General features: G+C 48.9%; 1 protein-coding gene across 7 annotated transcripts; it reads left to right on the top strand.

The window, feature by feature from the left end:
- The first annotated feature begins 295 nt into the window (after positions 1 to 295).
- On the top strand, positions 296 to 27,189 carry SLC7A9 (solute carrier family 7 member 9). 7 transcript variants are annotated; one of them, XM_025914610.2, is made up of 14 exons: positions 303 to 420; positions 976 to 1,133; positions 2,916 to 3,063; positions 3,344 to 3,586; positions 3,961 to 4,086; positions 4,318 to 4,417; positions 5,147 to 5,191; positions 5,655 to 5,778; positions 7,091 to 7,194; positions 13,208 to 13,304; positions 14,379 to 14,528; positions 23,365 to 23,539; positions 25,291 to 25,404; positions 26,870 to 27,040. In XM_025914610.2, the coding sequence occupies exons 2-13, from the start codon at positions 1,038 to 1,040 to the stop codon at positions 25,353 to 25,355; spliced, it is 1,473 nt and encodes a 490-aa protein (XP_025770395.1). In that variant the 5' UTR covers positions 303 to 420; positions 976 to 1,037; the 3' UTR covers positions 25,356 to 25,404; positions 26,870 to 27,040. The 7 variants fall into 7 exon arrangements, with proteins under 7 accessions (XP_086545707.1, XP_025770395.1, XP_086545709.1 ...); XM_086689583.1 differs by having other exon boundaries at positions 25,758 to 27,040; XM_086689581.1 differs by lacking the exon at positions 25,291 to 25,404 and having other exon boundaries at positions 296 to 420; positions 1,011 to 1,133; positions 26,870 to 27,189.
- Positions 27,190 to 27,706: the final 517 nt, after the last annotated feature.

The raw sequence follows: 27,706 nt of genomic DNA, 5'->3' as shown, positions 1-27,706 counted from the left end.
TGTGCCGCCTGACCTGGGTTGTAAATACAGCCCATTAAGGCAATAAAAGAGTTAGTTCCAAAGTTTATCCCCTCGGATGCCAGTCTTCGGAGGGAGTTGTCCTTACAGGATGTTGCTGATTTGGGGGAATCTGGTTAAGGACAAAAACAATGTTCTAGACATAAATGAACAACACAAAAACATTTGTGCACAGAAACTGGCTTGCCTGACCCTCCCCTTTTTGTGTGCTGTGTCCAAGCTTCATTGCTTAAAAAAAAAAAAAAAAAAAAAAAAGGTGTTTAATAATTACCTTCGTTGACCTCTGTACCTTCTGGCTTCCTCCACTCCTGGGCACAAGACATGGCCATTCCTAGGGCGCGACAGTGCAGACACAGCCGCCAGCCTCGCTGGGCGGCTCCTGGACTCTGCGAGGTCAGGAAGGTAAGGCCCGAAGGGCGATGGGAAGGTTCCCTACTCTCCTGGCCAGAGGCTGAGAGGGACTTTATTTGGAGAAAGGGGACAGGAAATGACTGCCAGCTAGTGAGCCTCGAGCCGAATCTCCTCAGCATTCCATGCCCGGTCTCACTCAATGAAAAGCATCCCCTTGGCCTGCCCCAGGCGCCTCTACTCTTGGGCAACAACTACGAGGAAAGCGGTCATTCCTCGCCATTGATGCCACTGAGTGTATTCCAGTATGTTCTAAAATACTTCTTTTTACTTTTGGAAAAAAGAAGCTGGAGGTGGAATGACTTTTGAGTGCATCTTTGCTGACGAGCAGGAGCTGGCCGGTGGGGGCGGGGGGCCTTGGAAAAGAGCCCGGGACCCCCCTTCCCCGCAGCGTCAACAGCAGTCGGGGTGGGGTGTTAACCCTGGGACCGAGCAAGTCTACCCTAAAACAGTAGCTACTCATCTGCTTTGGGAGTCAGGCCCCACGGGCCCGGAGGGCTGCGAAGGACGGCCCTCGCTGAGCCCGTGTCTGCATCCTGTCCACTACAGCATCTGCTGAGTCGAGGCCCATGCCCTCCTTCCAGCTGTCCTAGAACTGGCAGGAGGGGAACATGGAGGGGACAAGCCTGAGGAATCGGAGAGAAGATGAGAAGTCCATCCGGAGTATCCAGAGTAAGGAACCCAAGACCACGAGTCTCCAGAAGGAGGTAAGCTTGGTCCCTGGGCACCGGCCCTTCCCAGGTCAAGGACAGCAAGAAGGGGCCCCGGTAAAGTCCCTGCTGATCCGCGTTGTAAAGCACATCTCTAAGTGGGCAGTTCTCTGGACGTACCTCTCTCCCTCTGGCCGGTGAACTTAGCGTTTTTTTGCGAGGTTAACGCATGTGCTTCTGTGTACCTGGCGAGTACCTGGAGGGGCTGGTGTTTGCCCAGACCGATGGCCTCAGGGTGGGGGGGGGGGTGGTCAGACAGGACCTTCTGATGTTGGGATCCCCTCTATAGTGTCTTTACCAAGAATCTGCCCCTTGTGTGTCCCTCGTATTCCTTCAGTGATGGGAAACTCATTCCGCTTTAGTGAGTCTAGCAGGGATGGTGAGTGTGACGTGGGTCTGACATGGATGAGCCCTCTGAGACGGAATGTATGTAGTAATGGCTGGAATCGGAGGTGCCTGCGCCCTAGAGGGGGTCAGTGTCACATGGGGCTGGCAATTGAGCTGCAGGGAAGGGGAGCTTTGTGGGGAGGGGGGAGTGGAGACAGAACGGAGCTCGATGCAGGTGGATGGGTGTGGAAGGACAGCTTCAAACTCACAGGATGAGGAAGGAGAGTTCCAGAACAAGATCAGAATGGCTTTGAGGGCCCAACTAGTGGCCTGAGCTCTGGGCGGAGCCTCCAAGAGCTCCCATGCCTGATGGCAGAGGGGATGGAGGAGGGATTTGGGGGACAGCACCACTTGACTGTGGGTTGGCCTGGGAGCTGGGGTCCCTAGGAGTGGCTAATGCATGTTCCTGCCCACCGAACAGCACGGAACTAACTCCAGGTGGTCCTCAAGTCATTCCTAAACTCAGGCAGCTTTGGGGTGAACGCTGAGGGCCTCTGGGCTGGTCAGCCACATGGGCCATTAGAGGAGAAAAGCCGAGACCAACCCGCTAGTGCACCCCGGCCCCGAGGCCAGCACAGGAGCTGACCCTGCTCCCGGGCCCCTCCCCAATTGCGTGTGACCCTTGCTGGCAAACCGCGGCCGGGGGCTTCCGCGTTCACTGGACTCAACCCGCGTAATTCCGTACGTGATGTGCAGATCTTCAGTGTTCAGTCTGATGGGTGTTGACAAACTCCTCACCCTAGAAAGCTCCCTCTTGTCCCTTTCCAGGTGGACTCCCCACCCCAGCCCTGAGTTTCTATTCCCATAGGTTAGTTTTGCCTGTTCTTAAATTTCATAGGAATAGGATTCCACGGGACGTGTCCGAAGCGGGGCTTGTCGCTAGGAAGCTCATACCCTGCAAAACAGCATCAGAGAAAGTTCACAGCCCCCAGATGTTTCTGCGCCTAGAGGCCTGGGTTTCTCCCACCTGTCCCCACCTGTGCTCCCGAGAGGCCAGGGCCCCTGGTCAGGACACCCAGCCCTGATTTCACTGTTTGCTAAATCAGCCTTCACCGTCTGGGCCGCTTTGTCAATAAGAGTAGAGGTTGGGAGACTGGAACCTGAGCCGGGTCTACCCACTCTGGCTGTATATCCCTGGACAGTCACGTGACCTTTCTGTGCCTCTATTTTCTCCTCTGTCAAATGGGGTCATGAGGCCGTGGTGAGGATGCATGGACCTGATGTAAGTGAAGCCTGGTGTTTTGCTGCAACAGCACAGGCCAGAAGCGCCTTCACCTGGGCTGCGCCGGCTGCACTGAGGGAGGGGACGGGGGAGAGGGCTGAGGGCTGCTGTCTCGGGCCGCGTGGCGTCCTGGGTGGTGGCACTAATGCTCCCCCTCCCCCACATCCAAGGTGGGCCTGCTCAGCGGCATCTGCATCATCGTGGGCACCATCATCGGCTCTGGGATCTTCATCTCCCCCAAGTCTGTGCTCAGCAACACGGAAACCGTGGGGCCCTGTCTCATCATATGGGCGGCCTGTGGGGTCCTCGCAACACTGGGTAACAAAGACGCCCCTCCCTGGCGAGCTCTCCCTGTGGAAGGTGGGCGCGGGCTGTGTGAGCACAATCTGTGTCCTGGCCTTGCTGTTGCCAGGGGTTCCTTTCGACGCCCGCGGGCAACCAGGTGTAAATTGGGCTGCTCTGGAATGAGCAATGGCCAGAACTCAGGGTGGTCTGCGGAGAGGGCCATGGTGGCCCGCGTGGGCGTGGCCCAGAGGGAGGGGGTGACCAGGGCCACTCCTCACCAGGGGCCTGAGGGGACCCCCTCTCTGTGTTCCAGGTGCCCTGTGCTTTGCAGAGCTTGGCACGATGATCACCAAGTCAGGGGGCGAGTACCCTTACCTGATGGAGGCCTTCGGGCCCATCCCTGCCTACCTCTTCTCCTGGACCAGTCTGTTCGTCATAAAGCCCACATCCTTTGCCATCATCTGCCTCAGCTTTTCGGAGTACGTCTGTGCGCCCTTCTATTCGGGCTGCAATCCCCCTCCGGTTGTCGTGAAATGCCTGGCTGCCGCTGCCATCTGTGAGTACCCGAGTGTGATGCTCCGGGCTAGGGTCAGGAAAGACCCGGCACAGGGGACGTGGGGAGGCAGGCCTTGGCTCCACCATGCCCAGAAGAAGGCCGGTGGGCCTGGAGGCACTGGCGAGAAGCAGGGCAGGGTCTGGTGGGGGCCCAAAGCCCTGGCGGTGGGCGATCGTCCCTCAAGGCAGCACTCACCTGGGGACTGGCTGCTTCTCCATGTCGTGGGACTCAGGGGTCCTCGCCGGGCACACCTGATGAATGAGGCAGTGGAGAGGACAGGATCGGGGGCAGGAGACCCTCTCAGGCCCCCGGGAAAGGAGGGAGGTGTTGAGTCCAGGGACGCACGACATCGCCCCCACTCTGGCCCCTTCCAGTGCTCATCACCACGGTGAACTCGCTGAGCGTGCGGCTGGGGAGCTACGTCCAGAACGTGTTCACGGGGGCCAAGCTGGTGATCGTGGCCATCATCATCATCAGCGGGCTGGTCCTCCTGGCCCAAGGTGACCGGCGGCTGGAGGGGAGGGTGGGTGCCACTCGGAGGTTGTGCTCTGAGGCCTGTGTCTCAGAAAGCCTGGCAGGAGTTCAGCAGGAAGTATCTGTGGTTTCTCTGCTTTTCAGAGTCTGTCTGATAACCTGAGGCCACAATTCCTGTCCTTCTGTCCCACGGAGATGAGGCAGGATCCCAGTGTGGTCCTCTGACACCCACAATCCACTGTCTGACTTAATTACAGGGAACACAAGGAATTTTGAGAATTCTTTTGAGGGCACAAAACTGTCTGTGGGAGCCATCAGTCTGGCATTTTATAATGGACTCTGGGCGTACGATGGATGGTAAGGTGCCCCCCATCTGGTTGGGATTTCTCAGGTACGATGCTGAAACCAAGGAAGGCAAGGACCTCCCCTTCCTCGGGCTTGCGGGGGGGACCCTAAAGTTCACCTCCACGTCTCCATTTGGTTCAGCACCCACCCCCCCCCTCCGCTTCTGTTCTCCTCGGACCCCACAGACGCTGAAACCCCGAACCCTTTCCCAGCCCCGCAGCAGGCCTGAGCTAGAAGCTTCACTGGACACAGACAGGCTCAGCCGAGTTGGAGGCCGTCAGAGCTGCCCAGGCACTCGATGAGGCACCAGTTCTCAGAGGCACTTCCGTTGCACCCTGGGAAATGCTAGGTGTCGTCGACGAGATTCCGTTTATGTTCCGTGAGGAAGAAGCGTGGCCCCCCAGGACGCTGCTCCTTCCCTCGTGCAAAGCAGATTTCATTCTCCTTCCAGACAGTGACACTAACAGTTTTTCAAAGCAGCCTGGGGACTCGTGCCTCCCCAGTACTTCTTGAAAACTTCCATGATCCCCACAGAGGGCAAAGACTTATCACTAACAGACGTGCAGACATTGGGAGCCCCACCGTCGTGGGGCTTTCTCCAAATGACATTACCCTGGATTCCTGCAGGAGAATTTTCTCTGTGGTGGAGGGTCTTCAATGAGGCCAACCTTTACTTTGTGTTTCACAACCTTAGCAAAGAAAGGTGAAGTTATGTTACTTGTGTGCCTTTTCTTTCTCTAGGAATCAACTCAATTACATCACGGAAGAACTTAGAAACCCTTTCAGGTAGGAGAACTGAGTCAGGCGGGAGACGGTGGGCCAGCAAGCACGTTTCCCTTCCCCAAGCACCAAGTGGACCCCCTTCCATACTGCGAATTGTTCCTTATAAGCTCATGTATATCCGCTCATCAGAGCTCGGTTTTGCTGTGGGAAAGTGGAATCGTAGCAGAGAGGATGAATGAACCCCAACTTTATCCTGGGCTTATTTTGCTTTATGAACAGTTTGACCTCCCCAGCCTGGAGTCTGAGAGTGGGAGGGTTCTTTCTCATTTGAAAATGTCACGTCCCACAGCCGCTGCTTGTGGGTGGGCCTCCGGAGGCAGCAGTGACCCCAGCCCACTGCAGGGAGAAGTGGATGGCCAGCTGGGTGGGTGGGAAGAAAGGACTGGACACAGACAACAGTCTTGTGAGGCTGTCACGGGATGCTCCGTCTGACCCTGGGTCCCTGCCCCTCGCCCCGCCCCCCCAGAAACCTGCCCTTGGCCATCATCATCGGGATCCCACTGGTGACAGGCTGCTACATCCTCATGAACGTTTCCTACTTCACCGTGATGACTCCTACCGAGCTCCTGCAGTCCCAGGCGGTGGCCGTGGTGAGGACCCGGAATCTGTGGGGAGGGTGCTAGGGTCTGTGGGAAGCTGAGATACCCGCTCGAGATGAGGGAAATAATCGTCTAGGACATGGGCGGAGGGAGGGATAGCTGTTAGGGACAGCAGCAAAGACCCAATGCCATGGAAGGCCGCGGGCAGGTGGAAGCTTCTGTCTGTGACCTGGGCACACGCACTGAGGGCGGGTGGAGCAGGGCCGGATTTCCCCGGGGTTGGGGTTTTGACAGACACACATGTGTGTGAGAAAGCGCAAGGGAGGGACGGAAGGAGGGAATCAGAACAACAGACTGCAAGTTAAGCTGGTCAAGGAGGGTCTCGATGACAAGGGGGATGGTGTGAAGGTCCGCAGAAAAGGTGGGGAGGGCCCCACATGCTTGAGGCCTTGTGGAGCTGGGGTGGGACAGGAAATGAACTGGAAACAGGAGACAGGGAGCAGACGCCATCTTGGTTATGATGAGGTCACTGACCACCAGGACAGGTGGCTGAGGTGCAGGGAGAACAGGGTCGTGCTGAGCAAGGTGGTCAATTCCTTGACCCCTTGACTTTGGTGAGGGGCCACGGTGTTGGAAGGAAACTGGGACAAAGAATTAGGACAGGGAGGAGTGGAGAGGAGACTTCTGTTACTCAGTGTTAGACGGTGGGGGACAGTAAAGCATCCCAAAACAAAGAGCTGACTCCATACAGTTTACACAGCATTCTATTCAGGATAACTTCCTGACAGGGGAATCCGGCAGAGGTTGATCAAGGCTCTGCGCAGTTATTCTCTGCAAAGTCTGGGCCTTGGTCCACAGATTTGATAGAGCGAGGGGATGCACAGAAGGGCACTGGAGTGAGATCAAAGGGCTAGCATGCACCCAGTTGCCAGCCAACCTTTCATGACAACCTTGTGGCACCACCTGTGCACCAGGAAGGGGAAAGACCGTGTTCTAACAGAGTCCTGGGAGGGCAAAACAAGTCTCCTCCCCTCCCAACCTTGGCAGGCATTTCTAAGGGATGTAGGTTACCGGGAACGCGTAGCCCCGGAGATCACCCAGAAAACATGAACACGACGGACAGAGGGCCAAGGTTGGAGTATCATCAGCTCCGCTACAGTTCAGGAGGTGGGGGTGGGGAAGAATAAGTCGTTTTCTTCTGGAGAGGTTCTCTACTTTCTCCTCTCCCAGAGGGATTCAGAGCCAGTGCCCACCCAGGGGTGGGGGCCTGGGCCCCCCCCGGGGACAGCCCAGCAGCTTCCTTGGGACCCATGGCTCCTAGGGGCTGTGCGAGACCTCAGGACTCCTCTGCTTCTCTCTACAGACGTTCGGCGACCGCGTTCTCTACCCGGCCTCTTGGGTGGTTCCGCTGTTCGTGGCCTTTTCCACCATCGGTGCCGCCAACGGGACTTGCTTTACGGCAGGCAGGTAGGGGACCCCAGCACTCACCCTGGGGCGGTGGGGGGGGGGGGTGGCGGTGGCAGCAGGGCCCATTCCACACTTGAGGAAAACAAGACCCAGGGTGAAAGTCCTTAGGGCTCTGCCAGGCTAACACATCATGGCATAACAGAAAACACAAAGTCTAACTGGAATTTGAGTAGAAGCCTAAAAAAAAAAGAAAGAAAGAGAAAAGAAAACCCAAAGTCCTAGAAAGGGAGCAAAAAGCTTGGCCGAGCTTGCACACTGGCGCTGGACCCGGTGGCCCCACTGAAGCGAGGCCCTGGCTTCCTTGTCGGCGGGGAGCAATGTTGCCAACTTCACCAGGCAGTTTGGGGACACAGGGTGACAGGCACGCTGGGGCTACTTTTCACCTCGCCCCATCTTTCACCTAAAAATATTTCTTGAACATCTTCCCTTGTGAACATACACATAACCTAGATCAGGTAGTCCCAGCTTAGGCTTTCAGGCCACCTTTGTCACTACTCAACTCTGCCAGTGTAGCTCGAAGGCTAAGAGCTGGGGTTCCGTTCTGCCCAAACTGTATCCACACAAGCAGGCATAGCTCACCAGCCCCTGCCAATCCCCTGGACCCTCCTGGACCCTCCTGGCCTAGAGACAGTTAACAGCGGTGTTGTATTCCATTTTGCGATGTGGCACGACTTAACCTCGGCTCACGGGCTGAGCGGGGGTGGTGGTCACAAACACTGACGCAGGGAACATTCTGGAACACGTCTCTGCCCCAGTGTCCAGTGTTCTGAATGGATAGATTTCCCGAGAGTGGAATCGCCAAAGTTTCTGTGCTTACACACTCTATGCACAAAACCTTTCTTCTGAAGCCGCTGTCAAAGCACGGGTTGTGCTGGTCCAGCAACATTCGTTCTTCAAAAGCGTTCGGCTCTTCTGGATTCTTTGCATTTCTATAGGAATTTTAGAATCTACTTGTCAATTTCTACAAAAAGGCCCTCAAGGACTTTGATCAGGGCTGCGTGGAACCTGCAGATCAGTTTGGAGAGGGCCGCCATTTTAATGGTATTGATTTTTCTTAATCTAGGGGCAAGGACCCGCTCCCTTTATTTAGGTCTCAATTTTTTTCAAATACAGTTGTTTCAATAGTTTTTGAGTAGTTTTGAGAGTATGTGGCTTTTGCATATATTCTTTCAGATTCACCTCAAAATATTTCATTTTTTTGCGCTCTTGTAAATGGTATTTAAAAAACTTTTTTTCAGTTTCTGAGAGTTTGCTGCTAATATTGAGAAACATAATTTCAGTAGCTCTACTGAGGTTTAAATACCATAAACGAGTTTGCTGCTAATATTTAGAAACATAATTTCAGTAGCTCCACTGAGGTTTAAATCCCATAAACTCACTTTGTAATTACACAATTCAATGATTTTAGTACATTTATTAAGCTGTGCAAATGTCCTCACAGTTCAATTCTAGAACATTTCCATCACACCAAAAGTTCACTCCAGCCTAATTACCGTTAATCCCTGCTCCCACCTCCAGCCCTAGACTACCGCTGACCCGCCCCTGTGTCTATAACTTTGCATTTTCTAGACAGTTCACTTAAATGGAGTGATACAATATGCTATTTGCCTCTGGCTTTCTTTCACTCAGCATATTAGTTTTGAGGTTCATCCATGGCATAGCAAATACCTGCTAGTTCCTTTCACCTGCTGAATCCTATGCCACTGTCTGGATATACCACAGTTTGTTTATCCATTCACGGGTAGATGGAGGTTTGCATTGCTTCGAGTCTGGGCTATCATGAACAGTGCTGCTATGAATTCACACATGGGTTTGTGTGGACATATGTTTTCATTTCTCTTAGATTCCCAGGACTAGAACTGCGGGCTCATGCAGTAGATCTGCGATCAGCTTTTACAGAAATGGCTTAACTGTTTTCCAAGTTGGTTGTCTCATTTTAATTTCTATTAGCAAAACGTGAGCATTCCAGTTTTTCTACATCCTCACTAACACTTGGTGTTGTCTTTTTAATTACAGTCTTTTTAGTGGATATTATGTCATTGTGGTTTTAACTGCATTTCCTTAATTACTAATGATACTGAACATCTTTTTATGTGATTAGCCATTCATGTATCTTCTGATGAAATATCTATTCAAATCTTTTGTCCAGTTTTTATTTTTTATGTTTTCAATGTTTATTTTTGAGAGAGGGACAGATTGTGAGTGGGGAAGGGGCAGAGAGAGAGGGAGACACAGAATCTGAGGCAGGCTCCAGGCTCTGAGCTGTCAGCACAGAGCCCGACATGGGGCTCAAACCCACAAACCGTGAGATCATGACCTGAGCTGACGTCGGACGCTTAACTAACCGAGCCACTCAGGTGCCCCTTTTGTACACTTTTTAAATTGGGCCATTTGTCATCTTATTGAGTTGTAAGAATTCTTTATATATTATGGATACAAGTCCTTTATCAGGTATCTGACTTACACATATTTTCTCCCAGTCTGTGGCTTGTCATTTTTTTTAATGTTTATTTTGAGAGAGAGAGAGAGAGAGAGAGCGCACACACCCATGCACATGAGCTGGGGAGAGGCAGGGGCAGAGGGAGAGAGAGGGAGAACCCCAAGCAGGCTCCGTCCGCACTGTCAGCACAGAGCCCTATGGAAGGTTTGATCTCACAAACTGTGGGATCATAACCTGAGCTGAAATCAAAAGTCCAACACTTAACCCACTGAGCCACCCAGGCTCCCCAACTTCTCTTTCTTAATGGTGTTTTTTGAAATGCACGTTTTTAACTTTGACAAAGCCCAGTTTGTCACCGTTCATGTGTCACGCTTTTGTTGCCATATCTAAGAGCCTTTGCGCAAGCCAAAGTCACAAAGATTTTTTTCTTTTGTTTTACCCTAGAAGTTCTATATTCTATAGGCGTAGCCCTCACATTTAGGTTTATGATCCATTTTGAGTTAATTCTCATTCATGTGCCTGTGCAGCTTGGGGGTGGCCTGGGACTTGTGCTGTATTGAATTCTGTTGGAGAGAATTTATTGTGGGGTCAAATCTAAGATTTTTGCTTCCTGGTTTCTGAGTTTCCTATCTCACATAGACAAACTTTTCGCCTTTCAATAACACCTACCCGTGTTTTCTTCCAGTATCTTACTTTAGCTCTTTGATCAATCTGGAATGTATTTTGATATGAGGCATAAATCTCACTCCTCCCCCCGCCCCCAACCTCTACCTGTTGTCCCAGATCCTGTTGATAGTCCGTCCTTTCCTCTACTGGTTTGAATGATACCGCTATGCTCAGCATGCCGGGTTCACTCCATATCACCCGTGGGCCCTGTCCTGGGCTATCACCGCGTGCAGACGCTTCCCAGCTCCGGCCACACAACACTGGGGAGAACCAGTGCTCCCATGTCAGTGCTCCTCCACTCCTCCTTGCCTGCTCAGCCTTCCAGCCACACTTGCAATGATGGTCTCCAGTTCCAAAAGTCCTGCTTGCGTTCTGAGCACTTGGAATTTACGGAGGGCTGTAAGCACAGAGGGGTTTACAGCGTGAGGTCACAGCGCCACCTGTCTGTCTCCTTCCATCTGGCAACTCCTTTAATCCCAGGTTCACTGGCTTGTTCTGGGAACTAATCCGACGCCCTGTTTATGTCGTTTTCAAAGTTCAAATACGTACTTTTAATAGACAGGGCCCTTTGGCCTTTGTATTCCTGACTTGCGATTTTATCGTATTGTTGTCAGAGTGTGGGATCTTTATGACCTCACTTCTTCGGAAGCTTTAAGCGGCTTACTGCAGTTTTTATAAATGCTTCCCAGGGTCTGCAAAATAAGGTGTATTGTGTTCCCGCCGTCTCGATTTTTTATATCATCAAGCTTGTGCCTTGACTGTTCGAATCTTCTGCTCTCGGGGGATTTGTCAAGTTTGGCCTTCTCTCTCAAGGGCTCCTGTTTTTTGTAGTTTCTGGGTAGACGGCTTCCGTTTTCAGAGAAAACTCTTTTTGCCTTACGTTCTGTATTGTCCGATACTGATACTTCGGTCGCTGCAAGCTTTAGGATGCTGCTTTTGGTAACACATCCCCCAACCCTTGTATCTTCCACACTCAGCGGCGACGGCGGGCTCTGGCTTGTCTCTTTCAACAAGCCCCCCCGGGGGCATCTCGGGCCAGGCCAGCGGCCTCTGGTCACAATTGACGTGATTACTATTGCAGTGGGACTAATCTCCAAGTATCGTGGGGTTTTCTGGCTTTAAAAAAAAATCATATTCTGATTATCCATCAAATGTCGTTTTTTTCTTCTGCGGAGGTGGAAGTTGTATTTCTATTCTTTTAGCAATTACCCAGCAAATTGAACTCGAACACCTAAGAGTCTACTAGCCTCTCTGTTCTCTCCCCTCTCCAGCGAGGGCTCTCCCTTTCACATCGTCCAGTTGACCTCGTCTGTCAACCTGCCATGTGCAGGACAAAAATTAAAAATCCAATACTTATGATGGGGTTCGTGAGCAAATGGCTGAGAAAGAATTCTTGAAACGCGTTTGGTGCAAAAAGGTGATTTTATTAAAGCATGGGGACAGGACCCAAGGCAGAAAGAGCTGCACTGGGGTTGTGAGAGTGACTGATTATATACTTTTAAGCAAGTTTCGAAGGAATTTGGAAGCAAGGCTTTCAGGACCTTGAGGGGCTAGCTGCTGTTAAGATAAGGTTACTTTTAGTCTTTAATCGAACATCAACGTGAAGGCACTAAGGCAGCCACGAGTTCCTTGAGGAAGGTCACATTCTGCACGTTTCTATCGGTGGTGTGTATCAGTGGGCTGCAAGCTGTAAGGAGATTTCATTGCAGCTACGTTTCTCTTGCCTTTGTCTCCCTCGTCACTGACATACATACCAACGTGTTTTACTGCTGTTTCCTTAACGTTGCTTCTTCAATCAACTCCTTCTGAGTTCAGTCCCTGTTTGTTTGTTGGAGTAGACTTCTGAATAGTTTCCAATGAGGAACGGAGAGCAGAAAATGTGCCGTAGTTATTGTTTACCTACACATGTACTTACTAAGTCAGTCGTCTTGAATGGTAGTTTAGCTACACAGCACAGGAATCCGAAAACCAATTTCCCTCATCGCCGAAAAGATTCTCATTCCACGTCTGTTATGATTTTGCGTGTCCTAATTTTGTAGCTGATCTTTTAAATTTGGAAGCTTAAAAAATTTTTTTCCTTCCACTATAATATTTGTATCTGGGTATGCTTTTTTTTTTTGTCTAGAGCTGGATTTAATTTGAAAGTTGTTTTTCAATTCCATGAAAGCTCTCTGCCCTTCTTTGAGTTTGCCTTACCCCGTTTAATATATTTGGGCTTCTTCCTGTTTCTTAATTTCCTGTCTGCATTTTCCATTTCTCTACACTTCGTAACTCAGATCTGGTTTCTAATTTATTTTTTTCACTGGCACCTCGTATATCAGTTGTTGATTCTTAAATTATGGTAATTTTGTATTTTTTAGAAATTTTTGGCATTTCCCCTTTTTTCAACATTTTAAACCTCATCTTTCAGATTACTGAATCACCAGGAGTTCTTGGGGGCGGGGAGTCTAAGCTACTTGTTTGCAGTCTGCTGACCCACCCTTAACGTGTTTTGGTTCAGGTTTTAAAATATGGAAATTCTGTACAGCTTGGATTTAGGGAGTGCCAGGCTCCCCTGTGTTTGCTTCTGTCGGGTGCTCTGAGCACCGGGGTCCACTGCCCCTAGACTGGTTTTTCCATTTGCTTCTTGCCTAACTTTTGAGGACACAGAGCAGGTCGAGTCTCCCCCCAGGGCAGCCCCCTGCTCTTCCCCATTCATGTGACCCACGGTACCAGGATGCATTGCTCTCAGGAGCATTTAACCGCTTCACCTACTTCCCCCAAACTGACTCACCCCTAGAGACCGACTCCCACTGACAGCACCAGGTTCCGATTCAGTCCCTTTCTCCGTGGCCTTGGTAGTGAAGCCCGGTGATGGCACGACAGTCTGCACGCCCATCCACGGGTGCCGTATTATCACTTTTCCAGACTTGTGTACGTGGCGGGCCGGGAAGGCCACATGCTTAAAGTGCTCTCCTACATCAGCGTCAGGCGCCTGACTCCAGCCCCTGCCATCATCTTTTATGTAAGTATGAATTCCGCCATGAAAACACCCCCTTAAAGACAGAGGGGCCCTGAAGTAAATCAGTATTGCTAAGCCCAGTGGTTTTCCAAAGGCCCAGGTTCCGTTAGTCCTCAGCATGAAACAGGTATATGAAACAAGTTACCCAACGCCTGCTCCTCCTTCTGAGTTGATCCAGGAGACGCTGTTGGACTCTTCCAACCTTGTACCCTCCGTGAGTCTTACAGGTACATTTGTATGTCTGGATCCCTGCTAGCAAACTATACCAAAGCCCACTAGCTTACAGGGAAGGAGAATAAGGCATTTAATGAGGTGCCTGGTAACTGCTTCTTGTTATGACCCAGGAATTTAGATGGCATCGTTGAGCAGTAGAGGAAGCCCTCTGACATCTTCTGATTGGAGTTTCTCAGTAGGGGACAGTCCCTGGTCCTGTGCAACTGTCTCTAGTACCTATGGTCTCTGTGGACCATCCAAGCCCAGCCTCGGGGCCAGACTCCTTCCACCTCTTACGGAGAACATTGCTCTCCATAAGCCTACACGCTTTGAAGATGAGGAGAGGGCCCAAATCACAAAGCCTAGGCCACAACAGCCGAAGGCAGGGCGGGGTCAGACTAAGGCTGTGTTGCAGCCCCCGGCCCTTTCCCCTGGCAAAGACTTTCCAGTGGGAAAACGTATCAGAACACTGGAGAGGTGCCTGGCTGGCTCAGCTGGTAGAGCCTGTGGCTCTTGATCTGGGAGTTGTGAGTTCAAGCTCCACAGTGGGAAGAGAGATCACTCAGAAAAGTAAAATCTTATCAAGAAAAAAATTTTTTAAAGAAATCTGGTGTGATAAACATGTGTGTTTTGTTCTCCCCCCGCTTGAAACTGAAACTTCACCAAGTTCTTTCCATCAGGCCTCGGGGAGAACACCCATCACAGCCAAAGACTAGTTTAACCCCACCTATATGGGATATGTAGGTTTCTGTCATGCAGACCTTTCCATCCACAGGAAGCACGGCTTCCTTAGCCTCCTGTGAAGTGACAGGGACCACGTTTTTACGTACAAGTGACCGAAGAATTCACTCTTCTTTCCACTAGGGCATCATAGCAACTATTTATATCATCCCTGGTGACATAAACTCATTGGTCAATTACTTCAGTTTTGCTGCATGGCTGTTTTATGGCCTGACGATTCTGGGATTGGTTGTCATGAGGTTTACAAAGAAAGACCTGGAAAGGCCTATCAAGGTAAGTTTCGTTGCCTCAAATGTCACAAGTGGCTTTGATTTCTTGAAACGGATTAGAGGTAACTACACTTTAAAATCTAGGGGCATGCTTTCTATTTCCAACCGGAGTGGAGTTTGCTCCTGATTTCTGGCCCCAGACCCATTCCTGTGCAGGCAGCCACTAATAGTCCACATCTGCGAACTGTCTGGGGCTCCCTCCCTGCACAGCTCCCCGAGGTGGGTCTAAGAAGAATTTATTTTGTTTTGCTTATGTTAGGGGCTTTTTGTTTTGCTTTGGAAACAACAATACGATTGAATTCTTATAAGAGCAAATGCAGATATAAGAAAAAGGTTGGGGGGGGGGGGCGCGGCGCCTGGGTGGCTCGGTCGGTGAAGTGTCCAACTTCGGCTCAGGTCACGATCTCACAGTTCATGGGTTCGAGCCCCACATCGGGCCCTGTGCTGACAGCTCAGAGCCTGGAGCCTGCTTCAGATTCTCTGTCTGCCCTCCCCCCCAACTTGTGCTCTCAAAAAAAAAAGTTAAAAAAAAAACTTCTTAAAAAAAAAAACAAGGTAGGAAAGCTGAGGACTTAAGTAACTAGGACAAGAACAGGATCATGTCTTTAGCTTTAGGATGTTGTTTCAGAAGTGTGCCTGGTGGTCTTTCTGGCACTGAAGCTTGCCTGTGGCCAAGTCTCTGAAGTCAGCGGAGACATGGAATTTGGCATTTCCATTTCCATCAGGTCACCTGGCAAGCAAAATCATGATGGTAGAACAGATTTTTTTTTTTTTTTTTAAGGAGATTGAAGTTTATTGACTATAGCACAAGAGAGCAACGGGCAGGTCAGCAAAGCAGAGGCTGTCTGCTGGTGGAACAGATTTTTCATCTGTACAAAATCCCTCAAACAAAAGGTATTTGGCAGAAAATAACAAAGGAGGTAGGGGAAAAAGGATCTAACACACATACAGTTGGAGTCCCTGATGAATGAAATAAAAGCAACAGAATTCTTTTTTAAAATTTGTTTTAGATTTATTTTTGAGAGGGCACACAACAGAGTGGGGGAGGGGCAGAGAGAATCTGAAGCGGACTCTGTGCTGACAGCAGGGAGCCTGATGGGGGCTCAGACTCACAAACTGTGGGATCATGACCTGAGCCAAAGGCGGATGCTTAACCGACTGAGCCACCCAGGTGCCCCAAGCAACAGGATTCTTAAGAACTGTAATTCAAGGAACGTGTATTAGGGTCAGAAAAATAGAAGGGGGACCGAGAGAGGAAGGGATTGGAATCAGCATACCAGAAGTCGTATGACATCACTTACCGACTCAGAACTAGAAGGGGCAACCGGGAAATGTATTCTGATTGAACTCTGCAGCTCTAGAAGATCATGCTGTGGGTGTCCACTCCCCCTCCTCCCCCCACCCCAGTCCACTTACAAAGGAAAGAAATTAATACGGGCACCAAAATTCTCATCAGCAACACTTCATATCCCGAGACAGTGGAGCAACCAATTTATGGCGTTCAGAGAGAGAAAATATTAGCCAAAGATTTTATATCCAAACTGACCTCAAAGAATAAAGTTACCAATATGAAACACCTCAAGGCATGGACTGTTGCATGAGACCTTTGGGAGGAACCACCTAGAAAACGAGCTTCAGAAACCAAAAAGTTTGTGGCCCAGAACTGGACTCAGTGACGGCAGACAGGGAGACAAAAGAGGGATGCTAATATCAAGCCCTGACAATTTGATGCAAGATGGAAGAGAAAGCCTATGAAAGCGTGCCGGGTAAGGAAAGCACGCCAACAAGACTGCCCCGGGGTGCCATCTGGAATTAGACATGGGGAGGAAAGAGAAGAATCCCTAGCTAATTCCATTACTGCTTATTATAGACACTATGGAACAAAGAGATTGTAAGGAGGGTACGGTGTGATATCTTCTATTTATAATGGTAACTCTCGGAACAAAAACAGCATTTATAGATCCCAAAAGTTATATCCAAAATAAACACACACACACACACACACACACACACACACACACACACACACCATATTGTAAAAGACCCTCTCTAGAAAGACTTAAAACAAATCAGAATATCTTCCTGGTTAACATTTTCTTGGTAGGAGGCGTATTAGGGTTGTTTGCTGTTACTCTTGTTTTTTTTGCTTATTACAAGTTTTTAACACCCCGAAACTTTCTAGAATCTATAAATCTCTTAATAGTCCCATTTCCAGCTGCTAGTTATGTAGGAAAATTAATATTTAAGTCCCAAAATGTAATACGATGTTTTCAAGACGTGTGAGCAAAGTTTCAAATTGCGCTCCAAATCCAACACAAGTCAGAATCGTGTGTTCGCACAGTGAAAAGTGAGAGTCACGTGCCCTCAGGTGCTGGGAGACCGTGTTACTGTGTGAACAGTAACCACTTGTTAACAACCAGATTCACTGGTTGGTCACCAGGAAATCACTTTTAAAGCAGTTTACTTCCTGGTGTAATGCATGTGTTTATATGCATTTGCTGTGTTTTAGTTACATTTGAGGACACTGGTTGGGAATCTGGCATTTCCTGTGATACGTGGTATTTTTTCCCCCGTTTAAAATAAGAGAAACAGGCCTCAGGTGAGAGTTTTCCCACAGAATGTCACTCTTCAAGGGCAGAAAACTGACAGTAAGTAGCAGTCTGCATAAAGGAATATAAAACAATGTGGAGCCCAAACCTGTCAGTTACATGAATAAGCTAATCTATTCAGTTTACGTGAGTTTAAATCAACCATTAAAAGAAAAAGACTTTTCAGAGAGCACCTGTGTGGCTTAGTCAGGGGCCGGCTCTTGATTCTGGCTCAGGTCCTGATCTCACGGTTCCCGAGATCAAGATCCGAGTCGGGCTCTGTGCTGACAGTGCAGAGCCTGCTTGGGATGTTCTCTTCCCCGCCCCCCCCACCTCCCCTGCTCGCCTTTTCTCTCTAAAAATACATAAACATTAAAAAAAAAAAGATTTCTCAGGCAGGTTTACAAAACTGTGAAAAAATTAAAAGGATATCAGCAAAGAAATACCAAGCAAATGAAAACACACAGACAACAAGATTTGTGATCTCAGCAAACAGGCACCAAGGCCCAAAGCACACTTCAGTGTCCTTCATAATGCTAAGTGCTTCAGTGATGCTGAAGGCTAAAATCCACAATAAAGAGATCACAGGTATGAAAACCTAGTCACCAGATCACACGGTAGTCATTTTCATGAAGCAGCAACCTCAGAAAGTACAGCTAGACACAGACACACACCCTAACAGGAGACTTTAAAGTGGCTCCCTTCAGGGACGCCTGGGTGGCTCAGTCAGTTAAGCGTCTGACTTCAGCCAAGTGTGATCTCACAGCTTGGGGGTTTGAGCTCTGGGCTGACAGCTCGGAGCCTGGAGCCTGCTTCAGAGTCTGTCTCCCTCTCTCTCCGCCCCTCCCCTGCTCATGCTCTCTCCTAAAAATAAACAAACATTAAAACACATTTTTCACGCGTCTCCCTTAAGTCCCGGACAGACCCAGACATCGCACTGGTACAAGTGACAAGCCCTAAACAGCAGAACAAGGCAGATGTCAGAGACCATATCAGACTGTGAGGCCCCAAAATAGCAAACACACCTTTTCAAGTGCATATGGGACAGGGCTGAAAACTGACAGTCTTTGATGCCACAAAGAAAACCTTGAAAAAATTAGAAGGGCAAACCACATTCCCTATAATGCAATGACACAGGAAAGTAATCTTTAAAAATTAAACTTTTCAACCCAACAGGAAATAGGAAATGAAAGTACACAATTTCCTAAAAATGACAATAAAAATAAGACATAATCTTAGGATCGGTGCTCTGAGAAAGTTTCGTTGCATTAAATACAACAATAAACATGAAAACAGGCAACTCAAAAAGCAAGAGAAGGAACAACAAAGAAAACCGAGAATGTAGAAGGAATGAATAAACATGAAAGACTTTAAGATTTTTAATTGGATTATCTGGTTTTTGGAATTTCCCTGAGAATTCTGATTCTGATGGGGTTAGTTTTAGTAACTTTACATTTTCCTAGAAAATTGTCCATTTCGTTGAATTTATTTACACTGAGTTGTACAAATTTGTTTTATGATTAAAAAAAAATTCCCATGTTCTGGAGATTATTTCCCCATTTTTGTTTCTTATTTGTGTGTTTGTGCCCTCATTTTTTTAAAAGGTTACCCACAGGGGCACCTGGCTGGCTCTGTCAGTACAGCCTGCACTCTTGATCTTGGGATTGTAAATTCAAGCCCCATGTTGGGTATAGAGATTACTTGAAATCTTAAAAAAAAATTTTTTTAACGTCAATTCATTTTTGAGAGACAGAGACAGAGTGTGAGCGGGGGAAGGGCAGAGAGAGAGGGAGACACAGAATCCGAAGCAGGCTCCGGGCTCTGAGCTGTCAGCACAGAGCCCGATGCGGGGCTCGAACCCACGAACCACGAGGGTCAGGTCGTGACCTGAGCTGAAGGCGGGCACTTAACCAACAGGCGTCCCTAAAATTCTTAAATAAAACTGTTTAACAAACAGAACAGAATTACGTTAAAAAGATAATATATCATGAGGCGCCTGGGTGGCTAAGTCGGTTAAGCATCTGACTTCGGCTCAGGTCATCATCTCGCGGTTTGTGAGTTTGAGCCCCGCGTTGGGCACTGTGCTGACAGCTCAGAACCTGGAGCCCACTTCAGATTCTGTGTCTCCTCCTCTCTGCCCCTCCCCTGCTCATGCTCTCTCAATAATAAACGTTAAAAAAAAAAATTTGTTTTTAAAGATAGCATATCATGACTAAGTCATGTCTGTGCAAGAACAGCTAAAGATCAGAAAATCTACTCTCTCCCAAAATACACAAACATTAAAAGGGGGGAGGGTGGCTCAGTCGGTTGAGTGTCCAACTCTTGATTTCATCTCAGGTCGTGGTCTCACAGCTCGTGAGACTGGGCCCCGTGTCTGGCTTTGCACTGGCAGCACAGCGCCTGCTTGGGAGTCTCTCCCTCTCTTCCTCTGCCCCTACACTGCTGGTGCTCATGCTTTCTCGCTCTCTCTCTCAAAGTAAACAAATCTTAGATTTAAAAAAAATCAAATATGGATTTAGTTCATGGGTAGATAGAATTCATCATATTAATATACCTATGGAGGAAAACCCTACAATCACCTCTCACAGATTTCACCAGACATGATTCAATATGCATTACTGATAAAAAACAGGAATTTATTACTATTTCCTTAGCATGAACACACACACACACACACACACACACACACACACACACCCCTTCGGCAAAATGCTAACAGCTGTTTTAATTGAGAAGGTGACAGACACTACAGAGGCCCCCGCTGAAGTGAGGCACAGGCGCCTTCCATGTCTGCTGTCATTTAGCTCGGTTTGAAGACAGTAACAAGGCAATGAGACGAGAAGGCAACTCGGGAGTGGCAGAGCTAGGAAAGCCTTTCTAAAGTGTCGGACTTCCTCCTTCCCAAGACACCACATCGTGCCTCTGGAAAATCCAAAAGGATTAAAGAAAAAACTACACGGAAATATGGTCAAGTAATGAGACGTAAAATAAACACACTGAAATCAATAGCCTTTTTATAAAAATGGCATCCACTTAAAAGATCATGAGTGCACTTCATTCCCCCAAACACATTAATTCGCGAGTGCCAAGTCGTAACCTCAGAGGGGAGGCCTCTTCTGAAAGACGGAAAAGGTCACCTCAACAAAGGAAAATTCACACGTGTTCTGAGTTAGGAAAAATCAGTATCCTAAAGATGTCACTGTTTTTTAATGTAGACATTAAAAAAAAATTTTTTTTTTAACATTTTGAGAGACAGAAAGACAGAGTGCTAGCAGGGGAGGGGCAGAGAGAGAGGGAGACACAGAATCTGAAGCAGGCTCCAGGCTCCGAGCTGTCCGCGCAAGAGCCCCATGTGGGGCTCGAGCCCGTGGAAGCAAGCAAGATCATGACCTGAGCCAAAGTCAGACACTCAACCGAATGAGCCATCCAGGCGCCCCTTAGACATTTAATGAGGCCATGATATATCAGATCTTTTTTCTAGAGTTAGAGGAGTTGATTACAAAGGTCACACTGAAGAAGCAAGATGAACAGCCAGCAAAACAGAGAAGAGGATATTGAAATATAAAGGTTCTAAAATTTAAACATGATGGTGCCTATGCATGAAGAAAATCTAAATTATGGAAATTGCTTTGTCATCCAAGAATGGGCGAAATCTTTCCTAGGACTCAAAATCCAGAAATGAAAAGGGAAAAATGGACAAACAAAACCCGAACAAAATCAAAATGTATGCATTGAAAAAAAGAGAGGGAATTTTAAAACACGTATACGTAGCAGATGGGGAAAATACCTGCACTGATATCACAAAAAGAAAGGGGGCTAATACCCTTAATTTAAAGAGTTCCTACAATTGGGACGGGAATCACCCACATCTGAAATGGACAAAACATATCAACAAACAACAGATACGAAAAGACAGTTCAGAGAGCACCTACAATGATACTTAAAGATGAAGCAAACGAACCCCAACCAGCTCCACCTCCCGCCAGTAAGAGAACGCAGACCACAGCTCTGGTTGCCCATCAGTCGGGCAGACACCCCACACTCTGGCCACACTCCTCGGGGAGCAGCCCGCTCGCACACGGCTGCCGGCATACAAGTGGTGTAGCACATTTGCACTTACCTTTTCACCCGGACACCCCATTTTGAAGTAATCTACCCCAAGGTGAAATGGGCAAAAATATGAAATATACACAAGATTACTTACTGCGGCAAAAGGTTCAGCACAACCCAGGAGTCAATCAGTGGGAGACCGGTTGAATAGATTTTGACACCTCCACGAACCAGAGTGGTATGCAGCAGTAAAAAACGGATTTTTACTAGGTATTACTATGGTATTACTATGGCCCTATCTCTGCAACATATTAATAGAAAAAAAGCCAAGTGCTGCGGCACCTGGGTGGCTCAGTCGTTTATTTTTATTTTTGAGAGAGAGAGACACACACCGAGCACAAGCAGGGGAGGGGTAGAGAGAAAGGGAGATACACAACCTGAAGCAGGCTCCAGGCTCTGAGCTGTCAGTGCAGGGCCCCACGCGGGGCTCGTACTCAACGAACCTCGAGATCGCGACTTGAGCTGAAGTTGGATGCTCAGCCGACTGAGCCACCCAGGCGCCCCCTGGGTGAGTCTCAGGTCACGATCTCACAGTTCGTGATTTCGAGCTACGTGTCGGGCTCTGTGTTGGCATCACGGAGGCTGCTTGGGATTCTCACTCTCCCCCTCTTTGCCCCTCCTCCACTCACACTCTCTCTCTCAAAATAAATAAGTAAACTTCAAAAAAAAGAAAAGAAAAAAGCAAAGTGCAAAACTATCGTTTATATGTTTGGTATCTTTTATCTGGGGGCAGTGGAAGATGAACATGTGCATGTATGGTTGCACTTCTATGTGTGTGTATTTATTTTCAAAAAGAAATAGGTCAGGGGCACCCGGCTGACTCAGTCAGTGGAGCATGCGACTCCCGATCTTGGGGTCATGAGTTCAAGCCTCACATTGGGCGTAGAGCTTACTTAAAATCTTAAAAAAAAAAAAAAAAAAAAAAAAAAAAAAAAGAAAGAATAAAGCAAAACTGGTAAGAAATTTTAAGTTATGTTTTTTTTATGAAATTTATTGTCAAAGTGGTTTCCATACAACACCCAGTGCTCATCCCAAAAAATGCCCTCCTCAATACCCATCACCCACCCTCCCCTCCCTCCCACCCCCCATCAACCCTCAGTTTGTTCTGTTTTTAAGAGTCTCTTATGCTTTGGCTCTCTCCCACTCTAACCTCTTTTTTTTTTTTTTTTTCCTTCCCCTGCCCCATGGGTTTCTGTTAAGTTTCTCAGGATCCACATAAAAGTGAAAACATATGGTGTCTTTCTCTGTATGGCTTATTTCATTAAGTTATAATATTTTAAAATTTAGAAGGGAAAAAAAATCCCTCAAAACTGAAAACAAATAAAGAAACCTTACTCTGTGACAAGTAAATGACAAAAGCACCCGGAGGAAAACCAAGTGCGGTATTTTGAATGAATCTCCCTGTGGGTTATACTCTGAGGTTAAAAAGAACTACAGGACATCTTACACTTCATAGCACCACTTACAGTAGTGGTCTGAAGATAGGACTGGTACAGTTACAGGCACGTTGTAGGACAAAGCAAGCAACTATGCTAAAGCCATTTAAGAAACAAGATTTTCAGAAGCGTTAAGAAAAAGTCTAAAGTAAGGAAAAAATGAAATCTTACCTTTGAATTGGAAATAGCAGTGTGAACTTGTGAATTTTTCCCTTTCTTGAAAAAAAAAAAGTATGTTCTGTCTCTGTAAAAGAACAAGGAGTACTCCAACCCCCCAGATTATGGTTTCTAAACACCATTTCCTACTAAAAGAAAACCGTTCCCTGGAGAAATGGAGGAATCCAGACCCAGTGGCACTGGCTTCCTCTCCTGCCCCTGAAGCCACTGACTGACCCTGGCGATTCAGAAGTGGGACAATGAGACATTAAGGGCCTCATGATGGGTTTAGGAAAGGAAGCGCTGCCGTTCCAACGACCAAGTATTCTTGCCTCCAGACCCAACTACCAGCGTGCAGGGAACTTTCAGGGAGAGGTGGGGGGGGGGGGGGAGGGGGGAGGGGGAGGAATTAAAATTACTGAAATTGGAGGAGGGGCACACAGAGTTCATCACATTCTTTCCCACTCAGTGTTTTGTTTTGAATGAAAACTTTCGGGAAGGACAGGAGTGCACGTGGTCAAATCATGACTCCATGTTGTCTCGCCTGCAGGTGCCCATTTTCATCCCCATCTTGGTGACTCTCGTCTCCGTGTTTTTGGTTTTGGCCCCAATCATCAGCGAACCCGCGTGGGAATATCTCTACTGTGTGTTATTTATACTGAGCGGCCTTATATTTTACTTCCTTTTTGTCCACTATAAGTTTGGATGGGCTCAGAAAATCTTAAGTAAGTACCAACACGGGGACTGTCGTGCTGTTGGCGAGGCGCAGGCAGGCACAGCGTCCCGCACCTCACCTGTCCTGGTCCTACCGACTTTCTTATCGCAGGATCTCAGGCAGCTAGCAAATTTCATCCTCTCAGTGTGACACCTCTGGGGTCCACCCGTGGCCTCGTCCCTTGTCCCCTTCAATTACTGCTAACAGGAAGGGACATCACCATCTGCTTTTCTGATTTTCCACCGTAAAGTACACATAACACTGACCATCCTAACGGTTTTTAAGTGTAGGCTTCAGTACGGATAAGTGTATTCACATCGTTGTGCATCCAACCTCCAGAGCCCCACTTTCTTTCGTCTGATACACAGACACCATCTGAGGCTCAGCAGCACCCCCGAGACACCCAGAACGTGACAGAGTCGGGATGAGGGCCTGAGCCTTCCAATGCCGGAGCCACAGCTCTCACCACTCAGCCATCCTGGCCCCTCAGCTGCTTTAGGGCAATTGTTAGGAAGCGTAGCTACGTTAACCACTTTCACCTTGGAAAAACAAAGTCGTGGTACCAAGTACATCAAGGGGCCTCTGCGTACAGCACACCTGGGGGGGGGGGGGGGGACACTCACAGCGTCACATCCTGTGCTGCAGATTCAACCACAGGGAGCCAGCCCCCAGCACCCTCGCCTGTCAAGGGTCCTCTACCTCTGACAGCCCTTTCTCGGTCCCCCGCTCCCTGTACTGTTTCTAGAAGGCGGGAATTGGGCTGTGCAGTTTCACTCCGGGTCTATGCAACAGCCACCTAGTATCCATAGAGTAGATGTGACGAAAACAGGCCCCTTCTCCCTCAGCTTGTCCGAGCAGGAAAGCAGGGAAGCACAGCCGTCCCTGCAGGCACTCCTATCTGGTTTTACTTCCGTACGTGCGACTCAGGGAGACGTACGAGGTACGAAAGCAAAACCCAACTGCAAGGCGGTGAGGTTGACCCTGGACTTTCCAGGGGCCGCTCCCCAGCCCGGGCACTGCCTCACCTGGGAAACCTGACATAGGTGTTACAGCAAGAGCGAATCTGTTTCATGTTAACAAAGTGAAACCAAACCCAAAATTCGGCTTTATTGTTTCTACCGGGGACATTTTCCTTTCCGGAAGCAGCTCTCCCCACCGCACAACCTCTTTCCTCTGATCGAAGCCCGAAGCTGAGAGAGGGCTGCAGGCACACGACTAGAGACAGGAAAGTCCGGTGGTTACTGGGAGGACAGCCGTTTTCCCCAGGCCTCGGAGCATGAATTCAGATCTGATCGTCCCGACAGAGAATCTAGCCAGGACGACTTACAACCTACAGGGACAAAGCAGGGCTTACCTCTGAGCTTTAGAAAACTTAGTCCACCCGCTCCCTGCAAAAACTGGTAGGAAGCTGGGCTTGAGGAGGTGGAAAGAAGAAACTATCTGGATTTTAGGCAAGATGCAGGCCCGGTGCCTCCCAGCCACATATTCAACTCTTGGTCAGTGGTAGTTAAATATGTACACACGAGTCCTGCAGATCTTCCCTGTAGAGGACGGTGTTTGGTGGCAATAAAATAGCAGGTTCCCAATGCTTTTCCGGGAAGTAACTTACCTCCACAGAGCCACTGTGGCTCCCAGGATGGTTCTGAGCCCCTCGGGCCCCTGACCCCTGAGCGCAGCTCGAACAGAGGACACGGCCCCAGGGGGCGGGAGCCAGATTTCTGCGCCCCTCTGACTGCACTTGTTGACTGGCTTTTGCTCCAGAGCCCGTCACCATGCACCTTCAGATGCTGATGGAGGTCGTGCCGCCAGAGGAAGCTCCAGAGTAGCAAGCCCGGCCTCCCGGAGCCAAGTCCAAGCTGCGACGGATTTATTTGTGTAAGCGGTATTTGTGGTTATTTCTACCTGGTGTCTTCCTCAAGAAAAAAACAAAACAAACAAAAAAAACACGTATTCAGGTGTTCATAACGCTGTTATGTTTCCATAGCCTCAGTTCTCTGGGTGGGGGTTCTAGAGAGAACAGACAGGCGTTTGCCGAAGTTAGGAGTGAAGATGCAACCTAACTGAAGGCTGGAGGCCAGCCAAGGGCTCAGTGAAAACTACCACCTTACGACTGTGACGCTTCAGCGGGGGGGAGGCACATCACACCTACTTAGATAAAGGGCACTCTTTAAACCAGGGACCAATAAGGTGTGTAAAAATACACACACGTTTTGCTCTGACCGAAACAGATTTTTAACACACTGAAGTACGGATGTTTTACTGCCCACCCTCGCCGCTCCCAGAAGTACCGCACCCCCGTGTCCGAGGCAGGTCTATCCCAGGCTGAATGTCAAGGCCCCCACTGCAAGACGGACCATCCGGAACCATCCGCAGCCTGGTGCCCAGGACAGGCCCCGCCTCAGCCCTCACAGACACTCTGGTCAAACCAGAAAGGGTGATGAAGAAAATTCTAGTTTGCATTCGGCACTCAGGGAAAACACTGTCTAAAAAAACGTAAAATGGCATTTCTGTGAAAACGCTGAAATTTTATTGATATACTACAAAAAATATTCACACCACGACTAAGTATGAGAGCAATTTTAGAAGCATAGAGACAAAAGCACTTTCACTTTGCATTTTGGAAATCTTCCCCAAACATGAAATCCATATGTATTAATAGAACAAAAACAACTGGTCATTGTTTACACTTCACAAGTCGGTGCCTACATCCTACAGAATGTTATCCAGGACTTCAGGTAGTACATTTCAATGTCTGAAAAAAGAAGGCAAGATTGAAACCTACAGCCCTGCCCCCCACCATTTCCCTTTGGCTGTCTGTGAACGACACGAGAGAACCAGAACCCACCCCCCTCCATTTATGCACCTCTCTTACTTGCTCTTATTATGGGCTACGTTTTACAAAAGAGAGTGATTATAAGCGAGCATCAACGGCGGGTGGCCAACAATCACAAGAAAAGCCAGTGCAGCTCAGGAGGCCCGGCCACCAGTCCAAAGGCTCCCCCAGTGGGAGCAAAAGTTCTATTTACAGAAACAGACACCTGCTGAGGACATTACAAAACCTTTGCCAGCAAAGACCAGGACTTCCTACTTCCTGAAGAGCCTGCACAATTTAGTGAAGAAAAAGGACAATCACCACTGTACCCCATGTGTCCACGTGACACCTGCCGGTCAACCCACGGGAGTCACGGCAGCAGCAAGGGTGCGCTCCCCGCAGCGGGCAGGGGTCTGACCTCCATCACCGAGGCGCTGCACGGAACAGAGGCCCCTGCCTGGCAGCGTGCTGGGGCAACGCCCGAAGCAAGGGCAGGTCACACCATGAGCAGAATGTCTTATTTTACAGATGAGGAAACTGAGAGCCAGAGTGTGATCCAAACCTACTCACGGGACAGCCTGATGACAGAGTTTACCTATCGTTCCAGAGGTGGCTTATGTACCTGGGACAAACACAAACGCGGACACCTGTGCTTTCTGACGTACACTAAGAATAAAAATCTTGGGGACAGTCACAACAGTCATGTTCTGTCCCTTTTCTTTCCTGCTTCGAGGCACAGCAAAGCCGTGCGTGGGGCTCACATTCTGTTCCTTTCTAACTCTCCCAGTTGGCGCGGGCATCAGGCTCGGGGCGCCCCCACAGTCAGGTGGTGACAGGACACCTTCCTCCGGGAACCTCGCAACCCTGCAGGCCGCAACCCCACCCCAGGATGGCATCGTGAATGTCCTGGCTCCTCACACCCAGCTGTCCTGAGGGTCACCTCTAAGGCCCCACAGGTCCTTTCCAGATTCCACTAGAGACAAACCTCTGTCCCATTCGCCCAGGACTCTGCAGCCCAGGTGGTTCTTCAGAAGCCGTAGCTTTTCCTTTAGAAAGCCCTAGGTCCGGCTGGGAGTTGCCGAGGCCACCCCGCTTTTACCCTTGGTCTATCCTAGAGCTTCACTCCGAGTTTTGCTGAATCCCACCTAGCTCACGGCTGAAAGCTCTGTTAGGCAGTGCTGAGCATGACTTCGTAAGCTGGAAACCTCAATTTCTATGCAGGACACCAGGTTTTTAGCAATGTACCAAACAGGTCTACACGAAAACGCAAACAGACTAGCTCCAGAAAGTACAATTCATCCCTCAAATGCACACCGTGCTCCCCATCATTCAAGGCGAGTGTTAGGACGGGCTGCGTGTGACCAG

Source organism: Puma concolor, chromosome E2 (genome assembly GCF_028749965.1).
Source record: "Puma concolor isolate L17-30 chromosome E2, mPumCon1.1.hap2, whole genome shotgun sequence".
In the NCBI taxonomy this organism is placed as follows: Eukaryota; Metazoa; Chordata; class Mammalia; order Carnivora; family Felidae; genus Puma; species Puma concolor.
The sequence above is the reverse complement of the archived record's forward strand: the minus strand, read 5'-3'. Positions and strand labels throughout refer to the sequence as shown.